At 31.7% G+C, this 18,229-nt stretch overlaps 3 protein-coding genes across 3 annotated transcripts in view; 2 read left to right on the top strand and 1 right to left on the bottom strand.

Annotated features, from left to right (window-relative positions):
• LOC120344416 (pre-B-cell leukemia transcription factor 1-like) overlaps positions 1 to 18,229 on the bottom strand; it is a 51,523-nt gene that overhangs the window by 17,813 nt on the left and 15,481 nt on the right. The gene's annotated exons all lie outside the window — the stretch shown is intronic.
• LOC120344430 (uncharacterized) lies at positions 360 to 5,644 on the top strand. Its single transcript, XM_039413660.2, has 6 exons — positions 360 to 472; positions 890 to 1,016; positions 3,013 to 3,142; positions 3,899 to 4,095; positions 4,749 to 4,964; positions 5,154 to 5,644. The coding sequence occupies exons 1-6, from the start codon at positions 399 to 401 to the stop codon at positions 5,223 to 5,225; spliced, it is 816 nt and encodes a 271-aa protein (XP_039269594.2). The 5' UTR covers positions 360 to 398; the 3' UTR covers positions 5,226 to 5,644.
• LOC144422673 (uncharacterized) lies at positions 7,163 to 17,578 on the top strand. Its single transcript, XM_078112365.1, has 7 exons — positions 7,163 to 7,305; positions 7,792 to 7,860; positions 8,396 to 8,477; positions 9,840 to 9,975; positions 10,780 to 10,976; positions 11,955 to 12,206; positions 13,657 to 17,578. Exons 1-7 carry the CDS (start codon positions 7,280 to 7,282, stop codon positions 13,717 to 13,719), a joined length of 825 nt encoding a protein of 274 aa, XP_077968491.1. The 5' UTR covers positions 7,163 to 7,279; the 3' UTR covers positions 13,720 to 17,578.

Here is an 18,229-nt window from a genome sequence, read left to right as displayed (position 1 = left end):
AGCACCGGCAAATCTAAACGCTAAATAAACAGCTAAACCACTGAGAAATTATTCTCTACATTTTTGATCACACGGATACAAGTTAGCGTTATATAATGTGAGACTTGAAACAACTCAAGTCAGTATTGTAAGGAAAACATCTTTGGAGCCATACAGTGTCAGGTTTCAAAAACTTAAATTCAAAACCTCCAATAACAGTATACTGTGAAATGACTGTAGAATTCACATTTGGAGAAAAATTGTAATGCTATCATCATACATTTTTTCCCTTGCTGCTTAAAAACTTGGGCTATGTTGGCCAAGACATTATATATGTATTAAAATAGAACAAATATATTTGTTCTCTTCTCTCATTTTTTAGTTTTCAAGATCTATAACATTTGATTGGAAAAAAAAACATGGATCGTTCTGAAATCCTAATGATGACATTATTATTATGTCTTGGCATTGTCAACGTCACCAATGCTGAAAAGTGAGTAAAAAAATTTGTTTGAGATATTTTTGAACATTTTTACTTTGTTTAAAAATAAATATTTTCTATCATGTAGGCTTCAACATGTTAGTTGGTTATCACGACATTCCAAGGACAGGTTCGAAGGAACCAAAGAGAACCCCTGATTCCCACTACTGTATATATATCTCCCTCGTTATGTTCCCCACCACTGTAAGTTAAGATGAAATGCTACTTAAACCATTCAACGACTGACACCTTTTAACAGTAGTAAATAACTGTGAAATGTCATTTGAACATTGAAATAAAGAAAATCGGAATAAGCTTATGGCCTAGCCCTAACCTGGTACACACACTACGTGAGTACCAAGCTATATAATAAGACTAATTGAAGGTTTTGCAAAACCCAATTTCAACACATTCTTGTGATTTAAATAGACCCGTTGTGCCGAGCGTGGAGGAAGTTGTCACTTCAAATCAACAATTGGGAAGGAATAGACAAGAGCGCAGTACAATATCGATATCTCTTGCAGAACTTGGCAACATGATACAAAATAAAATTGAGGTAGCTTTTCTCTTTTTATTCAACAAGCTCGCTAAATTCAGAATCTTGGGAAATCTAAATTTTAATGGATGTTTTTGTTTATTAGTACTTTTTTCTCAATATAATATATAATAGAATTGTGTCTTGCAACACTTTTATCTATCCAAAGTGTTGACTTACTAGATTATTCGTCTATCTTAAATTGACCAAATATCTATATCAGTGGTTCCCAAACTGCGGCCAATTACGGCTCATGTAACGATTTAATATGGCCTGCCGAACTAAAGTCAAACTTGATGTTTTTACTTATCGATTTTAATCTGTAAGTATGTTGATTTTATTTGTCTGTTTGTCTGTCTGTCTGTTAAATGCACGCAATATCTCACGAAAGCGAGATTGATTCTGCTCCAAATTTTTAATGTGCATTCATCATATCTCGGACCAGAAGTTTATTGATTTTGGATAAATTATGTCGTATAATTAGCGAGTTATTAATTAATTAGTGATGGGACACGCGGTGTCACTATAGAGCCATGAATCGAAAACGCAGTTTCGATCGATAAGTCTTCGGTCTCCGACCGATATTCTCGTTTAAATTTTTGCTAGATAGTTCTAGGTACCACCAATTGTTACGTCATTATCACAGTTTAATTTAAGTTTTATATTCTTAACAATTCAATCATACCAATAGCTTATACGTACTGTTATCGGCCCCTTGCAAGCACTCCCCCCTCTCAATCCGCAAATATCCTTTTCCTTCCAATTTTGGCCCCCAGTCAACGTTGGGAACCACTGATTTAAATTATTATATAAAGATTGGTATTTTCAAATTGTGCGACAAGTTTCCTGCCTTCACACCAAATACAACTTTGCATCCATTGATATGTTGCTACTACATGATCTTTAGAGTTTGGTATTTCTTACTCAATTTATTATACACTTGGAGAAGTGTCAGACATGGGGTTTGAACCTAAATTCTCAAACCTAATATGCCACCATAGTTTCTTAAATAAATTTCCGTTTCATATGATGTAGCATAATAATTAGGAATGGGACAGAAATATAAAATTTATCTTGTAAATTCAATATAAATTATAGTCACAGTAAAATGTCAAGCTTTACAAAAAGAACAATAATTTTGATTAACCAAAATATTGAAAAAAACTAAATTTGGTTTTATGACTGAAACATACTTGGAAGTTGGAACTCGAATGATTGAACAATTTATTGCGAAATACAATTGCGTAATCTTGTGGATGTTTAATAACCACACTTGAAACCAGGTGATTCCCCCTTGTACTTTTTGAAGTTGGAGAATGTCATACAAATAAAAACTTCCAAGAAAATCTAATCACAAGAAAAGTTCCCAAATCTGCCATATCAAAATGGAATGCAGGCAATACCATATCTAACTTTTTAGTAGTTGCAAGCCCAAAAATGTCAGAAATTGATCTTAAAATATTGTTCGCTTGGACCAAGGTAGCAGTCAGTCCATTATAATGCCATAGGCATAGATAATACATTGGACAAGGATATAGGCTTGAAATTACTCGCAGCTGCCAATATAAACTAAATTAAGTTTTAAAAAAATCGTGTTTTTGTAATATTTTGGTTCAAACAGCCAACATAAAATGGATATAAGGCCTTACAGAACCTAAAATCAAAACTAAAACAAGCACTGCTTATGAATAATTATGAACAATATTTACAGTGTTACATAAGCAAAGGTGGGAGCTCATGCTCAAACTAAAATTAACCGCAATCTCAACAAATTCCTCATGCTATTTTAGCTAAAACATCAAAATTTGATTTCAGTTTGGTTGTGGCAGCATCAGGCGGGCCAGATTAAATTACCCAATGGGCCGGATTTGGCCCGCGGGCCATACTTTGCCCATGTTTGGTCTATAATGACCGAACACCGAAGATCAAAAATATCCATTTATGAAAAATGTGACACATTCTAATTTGGCTTTACTGAGGCATTAAGTTAATTGAGGTTCGACAAATTTTTTTTTAGAAATATGACAATCTCAAAAACAAGAGTCCTTATGATGAATTCTATTCCCATGTGAAGAAAGTTTATGAAAAATGTGAAAAATATTGTCCAAACGGAACAGATTATATCTTATGTGGAGAAGAATGCAAAGGTATGTTTGAATGAAATTTAAAACTAACATGACAGATGAAAGCAGGCATTTTTTATAAATGGTTGTTGAAATGAGATTCTTCTATGTTATAATATTTTGGTAATTGTACGAGTTTGATTTATTTACAATCTTAAATTAATTCATTAATAAAACTTATTATAATTAAAACTTTTTGCTCCTTTTGATCCTCTCCGAATGGAGCCATGACTGCCATACCCTAGATACGCCACTGGAGGCAGGTTTCTTAAATAATTTTTACTCATTCAATTTTTAAAATTTCAAGTTTTCATCGATTTGAGAATGAGCAGAAGGTTACAGTAGGCACAAATTCATTTTGCTGATCCCCTGCCTGTCAAAGAATACAAGTGTAGTATGCAATTCTGTAGTTATTGAAGCAATTTCAATATTCTGTTAATTGATTAAATAAAGCTTAATTAGTAAATAAGTTGAATCCATCCTTAACTGTCACAAAATGGCACCACATATTGTGTAGTCACAGTCGGTGGCTGTTTATGCAAAGCCTTGATTGAAGCAAGAGTGTGAAATATGTCTCATAAAAAGTTATAAACCAGCCATGGAATTATGGCAAATTTAATTCAACCATTGACGAAACAAATCACGATGATTAACACATAACTTGTTTAATCGTTCCCATATGTTCCCGTTCCAACTTTACTCATCCTGGCGATTTGATTCCGTCATTCATTAGCAATGTTACTAATTGAATAGCAATTATAATACTAACATTCATTCCAGTTTACTATCTGAACAAGACCATGACAAAACTTATCCAAAGTCTGGAAATTCAAGCGACGAGTTTTCTTGCGTTCAAAAAAGAGATTCGAGATGAGTTTGCTAATCCCAACAAGGAAATTGAAAACCGATTGCATAACGTTGAAAATAAACTGGCCAATCGAAGCACAGAGATCCAAGAATTAAAGGAACAACATACGGTAACGCTTGCTGAACAGAACTTCATAGTAGCAATGAAACAGTTTCAACTAGAGGTTCCCAGACAACCCATTTCAATATTTTTATAATACTTCACCCCGATGTAGGAAGACATATTTAACGTAACATAAATATGATATTCATATTCTATTCATAAATCATATTTCAAAGTCTATATCAGAGATTTTCAAACCGTGGGGCACAGCGCCCACAAGTGGGCGTAAGCAATTTTTTGGGGGGCATGCAGCTAATGAAAAGTAAAAATATTTGTTGATTTTATCTTGCCCGCCTCATTTCGGATATTTACATTTCTTAATTTCCAGGCAAAAACAACTGCACTAATAAAAATACCAAAAAATTTTGCTTGTTTTTAAAACTTTTCATTTATTTTATTATTTTCGCCGCATCATTGTATTTTCAATAGGTTTTTTGAATAAACATGCTTTCGCCTTATTGTTAGTTGTAGCTTATTGTTAGCTAGTTATTTTTGAGGTGGGGTACGAGACTTGACAAATTCAAAAAAGTTTGAGAACCACTGCTCTAAACAGTGGTTTTTGCTATTTCAGTAACCTTACATAACTTTGCTCATAAATGAGTCCACTCATGACCTTATCAGCAACTTTTCAAAAGATAAATTGTTGGTTCTATTTTTCAGAAAACAAAAAATAACCTAGACTCTGAAAGTTGGAAAAACATTGCAGTAATAACAATAATCTTCGTATTCATGGTCATCATTGTCATAGTATTTTCATTTCGTAATCACAAAATGAAGAAAGATTTTGAAGGACAAATATCTTACTTGAAGGAACAAATAAAATCTAAACCATCCACCAAATGCACTGATGATCATGAACTTGAAAATGGACAAATGGTGACTATTATTGATGTTATTAGTTATTTTAATTAATCAATTTACGGTACATGACGCTTCATTTTTACATGATGCTTATTCATGCCTTTTCTTTAAACAAGGCTTCGTCAAAACTTCAGTTTTGTTACGCTATTACTATTTATGACAAAATTTAAAAAAAAATGATTATTCGACTATATTTTTCTACAGAACAACAGACAAGACACCAACAACAAACGAAATACAATGTATAGTGAAACACAAACAATCACTGAAAATTAATTGGAGATTGTACCAGAATTTGGCGATTGCAAAAAGAGAGAATTCCTCTGAGTAAAAGAAACTTTTTAGGATTGTCATATTTATATTTGTCCAGAGAAAGCTTATCATGGGGTGAACACTCACTGCCTGTTTGTCCGGATACCATCCCATGTTGCTATGGGATTACGTCGCAGGATGGTGGACCCCCTTCATAATTGTATAATAATACTTCACATAATATCGTTTACATAGAAAATTTGTTGTGTGTTGAGTGTGCATTGTGAATATTGTAAATCACGCATTTTATATATTGGACCGAATATTGATGATGGGAGTAAGCCTGAATGTGCATTGAAAAGAGGAAGAATATCTTCCACACATTTTCATTCATAGCTTTTATTTTCACTGCATTGTGGTACTGTTTTTTGAATAAATGTGATGCAATAAATTAGCATTGTTTATAGAAAAAATAATTTAGGTATTTAAAATCACACATTTTGTTGTAAATAAAATAAAGCGTGAAGAGGAAGAGGGTAGATGAACAATCAACAGAGGTTAGGATATGTAAACTTTGAATTATCGATCACGATAATAATGGAAAAAACACTAAGCATATTGAAAGATTTGAGTATTCATTCAAGCTTAAAATGGCAAAACACCTGCAATTCTGCGCTGGGACTTTTTTAGTCTTAGTATCTGTAGCTCTGGGCTCTCAGTGGTTGACTATATTTTCCCTCAGAGGTGTTTTAACATCTTCTTTCCAACCAGGGCCCTGTGTAAGATTTGCATGAAACTTACACATTTGAGGGCTATGCATCCTGGGTGGGGTGGTTGGTATAACCTTTGAGGCCAAATCTTTAATCTTTAATGGTAATATTGTTACCATATCCACTGTTCTAACCGACATGTCATTATGCCAGCTTACTGATAAAGGATTCAAAGCCCAGGTTCATGTCCTAACTATTATTAACACCCCAAAGGCGAAATTTTGAAAATTCAAATTGTTCGTTAAAACTTATGATTGAAATAGAATAAAGTTTCAGAGAAGCAAAACCAGGTCGAATTGGGATGGAGGTTACATCTGTGAAGCTGAATTCATGCATATTTATAACTATCAGACAGATTCCACTTATGTAACTTGTCTGACGATACATGCTAGTCTACACATATGAATTCTCCATATTTACGAAATATAATATTCAATATCATTATTAATATAAAGCATATTTTTCCAACAATGGAGCCACAAAATTTTATATCTTTTACGAATTATGAAAGCTAACCTTGGTCTGTGCTAAGACTACATTAGGGAATTGTGCTAGTTATGAAGGGAGTATATTGGGTATAGCAATGTTTAACATTGGGACGTAAGTTACTAAATATCATAGGACTTTTATAGTTAATATTTACTTAGATACAGCCTCACTACTTGTAATGAGCAGATTTTTCTGGATTTTCAAGTTTAGTCAATAATATACAACTCAAAAAATGACTTTACTTTACTTGATGTTCATGAATTTTAACAACTTTTAATCAAAGACAATAGTAAGTAAAAAACATGAACATCAAAAATTTAAGATAGCATACTAAAAAAATATAACCAGACATGCGTGAATTCTCAAAGTTGCTTAGATAACTCCTATGATAATCCATACAATCATTTCCAAGGAAAAAGTGTACATTATTACTATTATGCATTTGAATGGGGAATTCTTTTAAATAATTAACACTTCAATAACAGTTAAATTTGTCATTTTTCTCTTATAACATCGTCGGATAGCCATTGTTCAACAAGAATGGGGTGGTTAGGAGAATTTACCGTTGGGACATTATTTAGTTGTTCACCTACAGCCCAACACAGGGACTTTACCTGAAAAGTCCTCAGGAGATTTATCTGTGGTAGTAACAGACAGCTATATAACTAGCTGGGATGAGCTATTTTCATATACTTGGCTTGATATTTGGACTTGAAGAAGTGTTTTAGTTTAGACTTGAAAACAGAATTAACGGGACATTAAATCATCTTATACAGTTACAAATTATTTTGAAATTGAAACAATCCAGCAACTGACTGGATGAAAATAAAAATGATGAGCATAAGGTAAGTTGCATTTTGATTTCTTGCTTGTTTATGTGGTTACCAAACTAACCTAATATTTAGGGAGAACAAAGAATTTAGTGGTCTGTAATGTAATACAAATGAGATTTACTGATAAATGAAATTATTCTATTTTCCAAAAATAAAAAGGACAAATATTTTCTCATCTTTTTCAAAATATAGAGCCATTAGTATCTTAGAAAACTGTTCATTTTAATCTAAATTAGCATATTTTGTTATAATAGTTATAAAGCCATATTTGGAAAATGAAATAGGCCCAATCAACAGAGCATTTTACCTATTACTTCTAGTGGGAAAAAAGTTATTCATTTAGATATTAGTGTCAACTAAGTATTGTAGATATGCATTGAACATTGAATATGAATATTTACAAGATCACAATATCTCAACTAAGTATGCTTAACAGTGATGTGAAAAATTGAAATTTGTAAAGGTTAATGCTAATATTTGTTTTACATTTTCTTCTAGAACTCTGGCAGCTGGCACAACTACAGCAATTTTCTTCATTTTTGTATTGGATTTTGTATCAGCTAAAACGTGAGTATCAAATTCTTGTTATGAATCTTAGCATACTAATAAATTACTAAGAATATTGGATGTATTCTGATTTCTAAATTTCAAAAAATGACGAATTCGGTGTCCAAAATATGATAGAGTGTAATATTATGAAAAAAATTGCCAATATGAACTAGGACAGCCATCTTTGTTGGCAGAAATACATGTGGCCTAAACAAAATCTTAAAATTTAACAATATTTTCATATTTATATACTAAATATTTGAAGGGAATTTTCTCTCTTTAATTATTTCAAGTAGGCCCATAACATATTTTTTGAAGTGTTCAGATATTTCATGATAGTCAGCCTATTGTGTAAAGAATTTCAATAGCAAATTCTAAAAGTCATAAAATGTTGTAGGCAACTGTGAAGCAGACCGTAATTTTTATGTTGACATTTTTTACCTTTTTCGCCAAGAAATGCAAATAACTTAAATAATACAGTTGTAGCCACAATCCATTTCACAACAATCAATCCGTTTCAAAGCAGAAATAGAATCTGATTTCACTTTTCCAGGTTACCCAGTGCAAGAACAAATCGAGACTTGAAATCAGAAATATTTGGAGAACTCCCAGATGACACAAGGCAACAAATAGAGGTATTTGGGAATTTGAATTAATTACGGCAATTTTAATGCTTTGAGACCTATGAGGTATTTATTGAATAGAATAACATATAATCTAATTAACTAATAATCTCAAATCAAATTTCATAAGAATTAAACCAGATTAAGTAATTTTAAAGGATTTTCGAATCCAAACATTTAAATAAATATTTCCCATTATAACAGAACGATTTAGGTTAGCCAAATTTTGAACGTTACAAACTCTCAAAATCTGTTCTGAAAAAACGAGTTAAATATATAGAAAATATTAGGTTTTTAAACTGCAATTTTTTTCAAAATAGAGTGATAAATACCATTCCTATGTAGTATTTTCAAATATAGTTTTTCTTTTCAAAATTTTAAGATTTACTTTTTTGTCATCAAACCTTCAAAATAATTACTCAGCATTCTCACATCAAGGTGGGATTAGTCTGTTAGTAGATTTATCAAAAAAATAATAACATCAAAAATAGTTCGGGGAAAATAGCCAAAAGTAGTAATATTAGTAACTATATCTGAAAAGTCATGAACTTAAAATTATTATATTTTCGATATAATTTGACAATATTATAGTTACAATAAGTGTTATATGATACAAATTGAAATTCAAGTATATCAAGGTTTATTTTCACTATAAATATCAATTAAGAGCATTCAAATTTAAAATTCACTATAGAGAGGAATTATAGTATACTTAGTTTAATACCAATCAGATTATGCGCACATAAGGAGAAGATTTTATCAAGAGTGCCCCCCCCCCCCCCCGCCATATTGTATAAGAGAGACTTTTTGTATTTAAATAGAAACGATCGTCACAGTTGACATTAAAAACATGTTATTGTGAAATGGCAAATGGTTATGGTGTAACTCATTTTTGAGCCCGGGTTCTTCCCCCCAACTTGCTAGGCTAACAATCTCAGGGGTTCCAGGAATTAGGTTAGTCAATCAGTCAAGTATGATCATGCATGATAGCTTGGTAAGTTGGAGTGACCAAGCAAAAATAAGAGAGAGAAATCTCAGATAATAATAAATACAATGAAACAATTGGTAAATATTTCGTCATGCATGTCAATCAACACTTACCGTAGATGTATTGAATAAAGTAAAAACAACTTGGAACAATTACTGATTGAAAAACAACAAACCTTGTTAAGATATAGCCTATTGAGAACTGACTCAATAATAAAATTGAAATTATAAAGAGACTTTATAGACACCCTGTATGTTATTATATATATATATATAACAAACATGATAATAGGTTGCGTTTGACATAAGATTTCAAGTCAGCATTGTCAAGAAAAAAATTAGCTTTAAATAGATGACTTTTAATTTTAAATATTCATTCTATTTCAGGACATTGAGGAACAAAAGAAGAGATGCTATCAATTAAAAGGATATTTTTATTCGTCTAATACTCATGGATGTGAGAGGTGTGAGAAGCATTGCCCGAACGGCACAGATATCACACTTTGTGGATTTGAATGCGTTGGTAAGAATGGATTTCTTATATTTTTTATGAATTTTTCTCCAAAGAGTTAGTTACACTTACAAGTATCTATTTAGAAACAAAAAAAAGTTGGGCGCTCCATAAGTATGTGTTCCAATATGGAGATAACTAATTTTGTTCGCCTACTTTACATCAAGCTGAGTAGGGACTGAAACCCCGAACTCATAAAAGAACTAAAATAAGGAAAATCGGAATAAAATTATGGCCTAACCCTAACCTGGTACATATACTACGGAAGTTACAAAGGTGGAAACAAAAATTACTGTAAGGTACCATATTCTGAGCAGATGCTCCAAGTAAAATGGAAACCATAAACACTCTAAAGAACAAAAAAAAGAATCGTAAAAATTGTGGAGAATTTGAAAAGATTTCTCTATAAGATTAGCATTGTTACTTGTTCTAGTAGCCTATTATCTTTTGTAGGCTATTAAAAAAATAGATTTTTAGCTTCATCACTCTTTCATGTGAAAGAAGGAAAAAAGGGGGAATCAGAATAGGCAATTTATATAATGAATGAATATTTAAATTGAAAATTTCACAAATCATATTTATTGTTATTTTGAAATATTATGGAAAAAAGAAAAATGCACTTGCTGCTTGAGAAAATGTTACAACTAGATTTGAATTTTCCCGATACAAAAAATATGAGTATCGTTGTTTTGATTACAATTTCAATGCAAGAAGTGGAGTAATAATTGAAAAATAGAAATCTACTGATGTAAATCTATTTTCACGCTGGCATCAAATTCATGGCAGTTCATTGTTCAAACAAAAATATATTTTTAGACTATTATGCCAATAAATCACTGAGTGAAATGCGGGAAGAATATCGGATTTCGAGAAACGAACTTGAGACAAAGGTAAGAAATCTCAATCAACGCATTAAAGATAACGCGAACATCACAAAGAACGATTTCCTAAATCTTAAAGAACACCTACTCACGCAAGACAAAGAAATTTCTGATCTCAAAAAAGAAAATAAAGTAAGTGGGATTTTGTTGATAAGACAACCGAACATCCACTCTGAGCAAGTCTCAGTCTGGACAACCAGTGTAGTGGGTAATGGGTATAGAGCAAGGTTTTTGAACCAGGGGCCAAAAATTTTGCCTACCTACACTGGCGGGCCAAGTAAGTGTGATGTAAAAAGTTACATTTTATAAACAATATTTACAGTGTTACAAAAGTGAAAGTGGGAAAACAATAAGCCTCGTGCCATAAGCAAAGCCATAAGCAATAAGCAAAGCTTAAATTCAACCGCAATCTCGATATATTTTTGAGTTATTTTTGGCTAAAACATCAAAATTTGGTTTCAATTTGGTTGTGGCAGCATCAGGCGGGCCAGATTAAATTACCGAACGGGCCGGATTTAGCCCGCGGACCGTCCTTCACCATGTCTGGTATAGAGACTGACTGGCTACAGCGTCTTTTGTGGCCCATTTAGTTGCATAAAAATTTGGTTGCCCATTAATGATGACAAACAAACTCTTTTTTAAACTTTTTCATTCCAGGAAAATAGACATTGTTACTTTAATAATTAGAATAAAAATTACCACTTAGTAGCTAAAAACAGCATCATCATTCAATGCCACTACAATCAAAATGTAACTATAGACACAAATGCACTAAATTTATCAATAACTCCAGCAATTTTAGATATGTATAGGACCCGTGGCCCCAGCAAAAAACAAGGGTTTTTAGGATTCTTGGACTTGAGGGTCTAAAAGTGTTTGACGCTACTAAAAATTGCCCTGCGTGATACTGAAAAATGCCTTTTTTTACATTTCAAATAACCGCAAAACCACCCCAAAAGTGCAAAGAAATGAATAGAACAATTAATATAGGGATATATTTAAGAGAGAGAAAGTAACAAACAAACACTTTTTAAACAATAAACCAGCTTGCCTAGTGACTAATTCACAGCAAACACACATCCCATTATATAAACTTATTTTCTATCACAGGACCTAGCCATACAAGTGAAATCTGCTAATCAAAAGCTGAATGGAACCATAGGAGTTTCCTTTATTGTTTTCATAATACTAGCGATCGTTATTGTCCGTCTTGCCTACCTTGGAAGAAAATATATCAAAAAACAATCGCACTCTAGATTGCATGGTCAAGCATCTGATGATAAATTCAACCCTTCCAACTCAAAAGATTCAGGAATTGATCAACCAGAAGGCGATGCGGAGAGTGCCCCTCTAACCCAGCAGGTCAGATATAAATTACTATATATGCACACACATAAGGAGAGTTCAAAACTTGAAAGAAAAAGTTCCAAATTAAGGGGATCTCATATGGAGTCGAAATAATCTCATTTCCCCTCCCCTTTTCTGTAATTTTTGGAAGAATAGGAAAGTCGCAAATGACATGTGAGATTGCATTTTGTTAAAATCGCTGAGGCTGTAAACATATGCGAGGTCACCTTATATGAAAGGCTATACGGTAACTAACCTATATATATTACACAGGGACATCTATAAAGTCTCTTTACAATTTCAATTTTTTTATAAAGTCAGTTCTCAATATATATCAACCAAGTTTGTTGTTCTTAAATCAGTAATTGTTTAAGTTTTTTTATTTCATTTAATACATCTGTGAGGGCCAAAACAATATTATAGCATTGATAAATTCCCTTTGCAATTTTAATAAAATTTAAGACTTTATGGACATCCTATATATTACTCAGAAAAACATTCATAAAGTATGGTTATCATTTTGGTATGTAGTCAGTTCTCAATATATCTTGACCAGGTTTGTTTTATTCCAATCAGTGTTTTTTCAATTTTAAACAAGTTCTTTTAATTTTAATTAATCCATCTTTTTATGCCCACCATACGAAACTTTCTGAAATATGTGTGTATATTAAAGATGCCATTATTAATTATAATAATTTGAAATACATTACATGTATTGTGAAATATCATAGCGAAGAATGACGCAACACTTTGTCCTGTCCTTGGTGTTTCCCCTGAAATACTTATGTCAACAATCTCAGGTATTCTACTCCAGGATTTAAGTTAAATCAATCAGTTAAGTATGACCATGCATGATATGCAGTGAGTCAGGATAAAATAGAAAAAAGATCTTGATAATATGGCAATAAAATAAATAATAAAATGGAACAATTGGTAAGTATGTTGTCACACTGGCCAATTAACACTTACAAATTAAATCATACTTTATTTTTATAATTCATCTTGGATCAAGGTTAACATGTTTTTATGCCACCATTAACTGAGTGAAGCACATCAAAGTTGTTTGAAGGACTTCATGAAATATGTATATCTATTACGGATGGCATCATCATCAATTATAATAACCATATTTTAGAAATGTGAATTGCCAGGTTTCCTTCAAATATATAATATAATACAGCTTATACAGGGTGACCATAATGTCCTTTCACAATTTCAATTTTTTATGTAGTGATTTCCCATGTATCTTAACCAGATTTGTTATTTCTTAATCAATAATTGTTCAAGTATTTTAACTTTATTTAATACAGATGTATTGAATCTGTGGGGGCCAAAACAGTATGTGGTATCGCTAAATTCCATTCGCAATTTAAAAATTTTTATTAGTTTATGAACACCCTATATGTTTCCACTGTATATGGACAATTGTTGATCAAGTGGAGTAAATACCGATGATTATTTACAGAACCGTGCAAAAAGTCGAAGTCAAATGACTATCACAGAAGATAACGAGACGATACATCAGTAAAAGTCAATGTAGCAAATATGAATCGCAGCTGAGAATGAGAATTAAGTAAAAAGAGTTTCTGATGATTTTGACACTAGGATGGGACTGTAGAATTGAAGTTTTGATTCAACTCATGAGTCTTTCAGATAAATGACCAGGTCAAAGGTTAAAAAAGCGACAAATTCAAAATATTTTGAATAGGACTGAACCAGAAATCCATAGCAACCAAATGATCATGAAGAAACCTATTATTATGTAAATTTAAAGTTATTACTATTCATAAGCCCTTTTAGTTTGGTAAAGAAAAGATAATTGAGGAATCATAAATTCACATGGAAATTTGAAAATACGAGTGGCCAAGTTCCAATAACAATTCCACAGTCCCCTTTAGGTGTTTAAAAATTCAAGTCACTATTCATTTAGCTAACCTAGAATAACTTCTACCCATTTGTACGATAATGGTATTACGGAAATTCAAATACTTTTCAAATAGCTTCAAATTAGTAATGGGGGTCCATCACCCATTACTTTTGGACATCCCTGCAGTATATTTGATTCATCTTAGCTACCCTTTATCTTTGTGTAATTAATTAGTTAAAACTAATTAAAACTCTTAATTAGCTAATTCTACTTTTCATTTCTTTATTAAGTTTTGTTCATTTATTTCAATTTTTTTTCGTTTGTGTTAATTACTTGTTTTGAGTTACTCTCATGGGAACAACATTTATGAGCATTAAGATCAAATTGCTTTCACAGTTTGAACAAATTATTACCAATTTGCAATATTTTCCTACTATAACATTCACAATTTGAAGCAAAATCAAAATGGCTTGATATGAATTAGAGATTTTCGTTTGATAAGAAACAAAGGTTATTCCAATATTTTTTACCTTTCAAAATAACAGCCAAAATTTTATATATTCATCCGATCCAATCCATAATTTAATAATCCATAACTTGTTATTCGAAATATATTTGTAAACTTCATCCCATGAAATTTGGGAAAAAATGAGATTACACCAAGATATTCGTATAAATGTTTTAAATGTTGTACTCATTCCCTTTTTCTTTATTGCTATGCTTTTTATTTGCTTATAATGCGCATATATTCATATAATTTCTAAATGTTGTCCTCATTTCATTATCGCATTTTTTTCATTTGCTTATGATGCGCATTTATTTCTTTTGTTTTGGCTCGTTTTCTCCTTTGCATTTATGTGTGTATTGAGAGCTTGCTATGACTCGGTCGGTTTTATCATGAGGGTTTGATCACTAAGATTAAATTCTTGTTGTTGACTTGCATTGTGAATAATTGAATAAGAAATCTATGATTATTTCAACCAAACTTGTTGTGACTTCCCGATCATACCTATGAATTTCCAAATCCGTGGAAAATTGTATTATCTAAACATGTCGATAAAACGAAAAATAAACCTCGAGTTGGTAATTTCCACTTTTGGCTGAGAGCTCAGGTCGTTGATCTGAGCAAACTCAACTAAAGATGAAATTTGTATCATAGTTTTGTAAAAAAGTAAAAAATAACCTAAACATGTATATACTTTTGTGCTCAACTAAGAAACTTTGTTAATTCGTCTTTATCTTATCATTTGGTTTGCAACAGCTCTTCAAACGGCAATACCCACTATAGTATACTTTCCACTTTTGGCTGAGAGCTCAGGTCGTTGATTTGAGCATACTCAACCAAAATGAAATCTGTATCATAGTTCTGATCGGTAGGCATGACGGGGTTGGTTGATGAATTTTCATTTGGGTTGAGGGTTTGGTAAAAACTTCTCTTCCTTTTAAAAAAAAACTAAAATTTTAAAGTACATTTATTTTTGTATATAAACCGGTTACTTTATATCTGATTATCTATATTAGCAGTTTTCAACCTATTCCATGAGAGGAATCCTAATGAGATATTACAAAGGATTGGATACCCTCATAAAATAGTTTAAATGTCTTTTATTGTTCAAATTGTAAGAACTATAAATATGTATAAAAGTGAACCTAATATTGTCAAAACAAAATGTTATTTAAAGTGTAGCAAGTATATACAGAGTGTCCATAAAGTACCTTTACAATTTCAATTTTGTCACGAAGTCAGTTCTCAATAAATCTTAACCAGGTTTGTTGTTTTTAATCAGTAATTGTTTCAAGTATTTTTAATTCATTTATTACATCTGTGAGGGCCAAAACAATATATGGTATTGGATGAATTCCCTCTTCAATTTTAAAAAAATAAAGACTTCATGGACACATAATGAACACCCATATATACTTAAACAATATACATATATTAACTCACAGATTGTAATGTAAACCTGCGAAATCCCAGGTTGAAATCCGCTGATCTATATAAAGCATTAGACTTTCTTTTTAGCACTCTGTAGCCCCCTAGTGTACACTCAGAATACATAATTTGTAGCATAAATTTTTATGGGTGCGTAACACTGAAATCTTTGCCTATTTCATGCTTTACCTTATGATTAGATTTACAAATGAGAATTTTTTCAAATGTAATTTTCGTATTGTTCACCTAATGTCGGGGAACAAGCTCTTTATAAAACAAGTAAAAAAAATAACCTAAACGTGTATATACTTTTTGTGCTTGAGTTTGTTAATTAATTTATATCTTATCATATGGTTTGCAATAATTCTTCGAACCACACTACCCACTAACATCAAGGGTAAGTCTAACAAGATGAGACTAAAAAAAATTTCCTTATTGCATTCATGCTTCCATCAAAGTATGCAATATTTATTGCTTAATTTCACTTGTTTTCATTTGATATATTAGCCTTTAGAGCCGTGCTGTTGTAGTAACTTAAAAAAAATCGTTTCTTAATACTTGTTTTAGTGTATATCAGGATATATTCTCTATATTAACCAATAAGTAGATAATTGAATCTAAAAATAGTTTGAAATAATCCAAAACCTGATCTACATATATTCACTGCATCATAATATCAAGTTTGTGTCTCTTTTTAGAACAGTTTTTTAGGTTTTCCATCATCCGGCCACCTAGTGGTTGAGAAAATAACTTACCGATAAATAAGTATTTGGAGATGTTTCATTTTAAAGTACACAGATTTAGCGCATTTAAGCTTCTATATTAATATGCAAAATTTATTGCTAATTGTTCTTCCGATGCTGTGCTGCATAAGCCTACACAAGTAATAAATTACCAACAACCATATCTGAACTCTTGTCATACCGGATATACCAGGCTTGTAAGAGATATAATCTCTATATTAAAAACCTTGTAATGCTATATTCACCTGGTGATATGTATTTGTTGAATAGTACAGAGTTGAAAATGCTAAAAATTTAAAAATATACATTTACTGCTGCAACGTTTTTAAAATGTTTTTTTTAAATTCACTACGTTTTCCAAGTCTTTGTAGTTGTTTTATTTTGAAGTACACACTTTTATGAACTAAGATTTCACACAGCCTTTTCATTATATTAGTTCAACAGTCAAGACATAAATGTGCAGCAACAATTTTCACTGATATCATTTGCATACTTTAATGAAATATAATTCTGACACACCCAGATTTTTTATTTCTTCATGCTGCATTTTTTTGTTGATATATTTTTAGGAAAATTGTGAATTTAAAACAAATTGTCAAACAGAACTCAGACTTAACAAGAATATTAAAGCTAAATCTTAAGGCTTTATAATGTTATGCATATATTTATTCATACTGTGCTTCCACTACACGCTGTGACCTTAATATACAAAATATATTGTTATTTTCACTGTTGTGTTCTGTGTATGTAATGTGTAAAATGTCCATTTTCAATGCCTTCATGTTATACCCAGCATTTTTCTTCATGTATATATTACGCAAAAAAAAATTTCACATAGGTTGTGTCATGTGTGAGTATTGTTGAAAAAGGTGTTGGCAATTTTAGGATAGGGAAAGGATTTCTATATTGATTCTAAGGGACAGCTTAGTGGGAACCACAACCTCTCAACCGGTTACCAGTCAATTTCGAATATGGGAATAGAAACCAGTTATTTGTTCTGGATGCATGGGCCTGATAGTGAAGGAAACTGACCAGCGGTTACATCAACTGCCCTATGACGACAAGGAGTCGAGCAATCCTCGTAATTATTTCCCTCAAGACTTGAACCTGTGTACTCGTGCAGGATTATAAGAGATGCATGCTCCTTACAATTACTGAGGCCAATATCAATGGCGAGCCTTTGAAAAAAAATCTAAGTGTTTGTAAAATCTTGGCGAAGTTTTTTTTTTTCTTGGCAATTATGACTGCCAAAGGATGCCCTGATGGCTCAACCATATGAAAAACTAGAATTATTGTTTAGTTAAGGAACATGATAACGGTCAAATATTTTCAGAAAAAGAAAACTGATATTTACAAACAAGAAGAATGAAAAAAAATTACAGTACAGTACCTCGATTACCGATCAACGAGAATATCAGTCGGAGACCGAAGACTTATCGATCGAAACTGCAGTTTCGATTCATGACTCTATAGTGACACCTCATGGTCCCATCAC

The sequence above is a fragment of the Styela clava genome, chromosome 5 (genome assembly GCF_964204865.1).
Source record: "Styela clava chromosome 5, kaStyClav1.hap1.2, whole genome shotgun sequence".
NCBI lineage: Eukaryota > Metazoa > Chordata > Ascidiacea > Stolidobranchia > Styelidae > Styela > Styela clava.
Note: the sequence above shows the minus strand (reverse complement) of the source record. Positions and strands in the feature narration are given on the sequence as shown.

Bases quoted from the DNA above. Each gene is read 5' to 3' on its own strand.
- LOC144422673 (XM_078112365.1), top strand. From the start codon at position 7,280: ATGAAAATAAAAATGATGAGCATAAG. The intron at 7,861-8,395 runs GTGAGTATCAAA...TCACTTTTCCAG, and splicing joins GATTTTGTATCAGCTAAAAC to GTTACCCAGTGCAAGAACAA. The intron at 9,976-10,779 runs GTAAGAATGGAT...ATATATTTTTAG, and splicing joins TTGTGGATTTGAATGCGTTG to ACTATTATGCCAATAAATCA.
- LOC120344430 (XM_039413660.2), top strand. From the start codon at position 399: ATGGATCGTTCTGAAATCCTAATGATGACATTATTATTATGTCTTGGC. The intron at 3,143-3,898 runs GTATGTTTGAAT...CATTCATTCCAG, and splicing joins ATGTGGAGAAGAATGCAAAG to TTTACTATCTGAACAAGACC. The intron at 4,965-5,153 runs GTGACTATTATT...ATTTTTCTACAG, and splicing joins AACTTGAAAATGGACAAATG to AACAACAGACAAGACACCAA.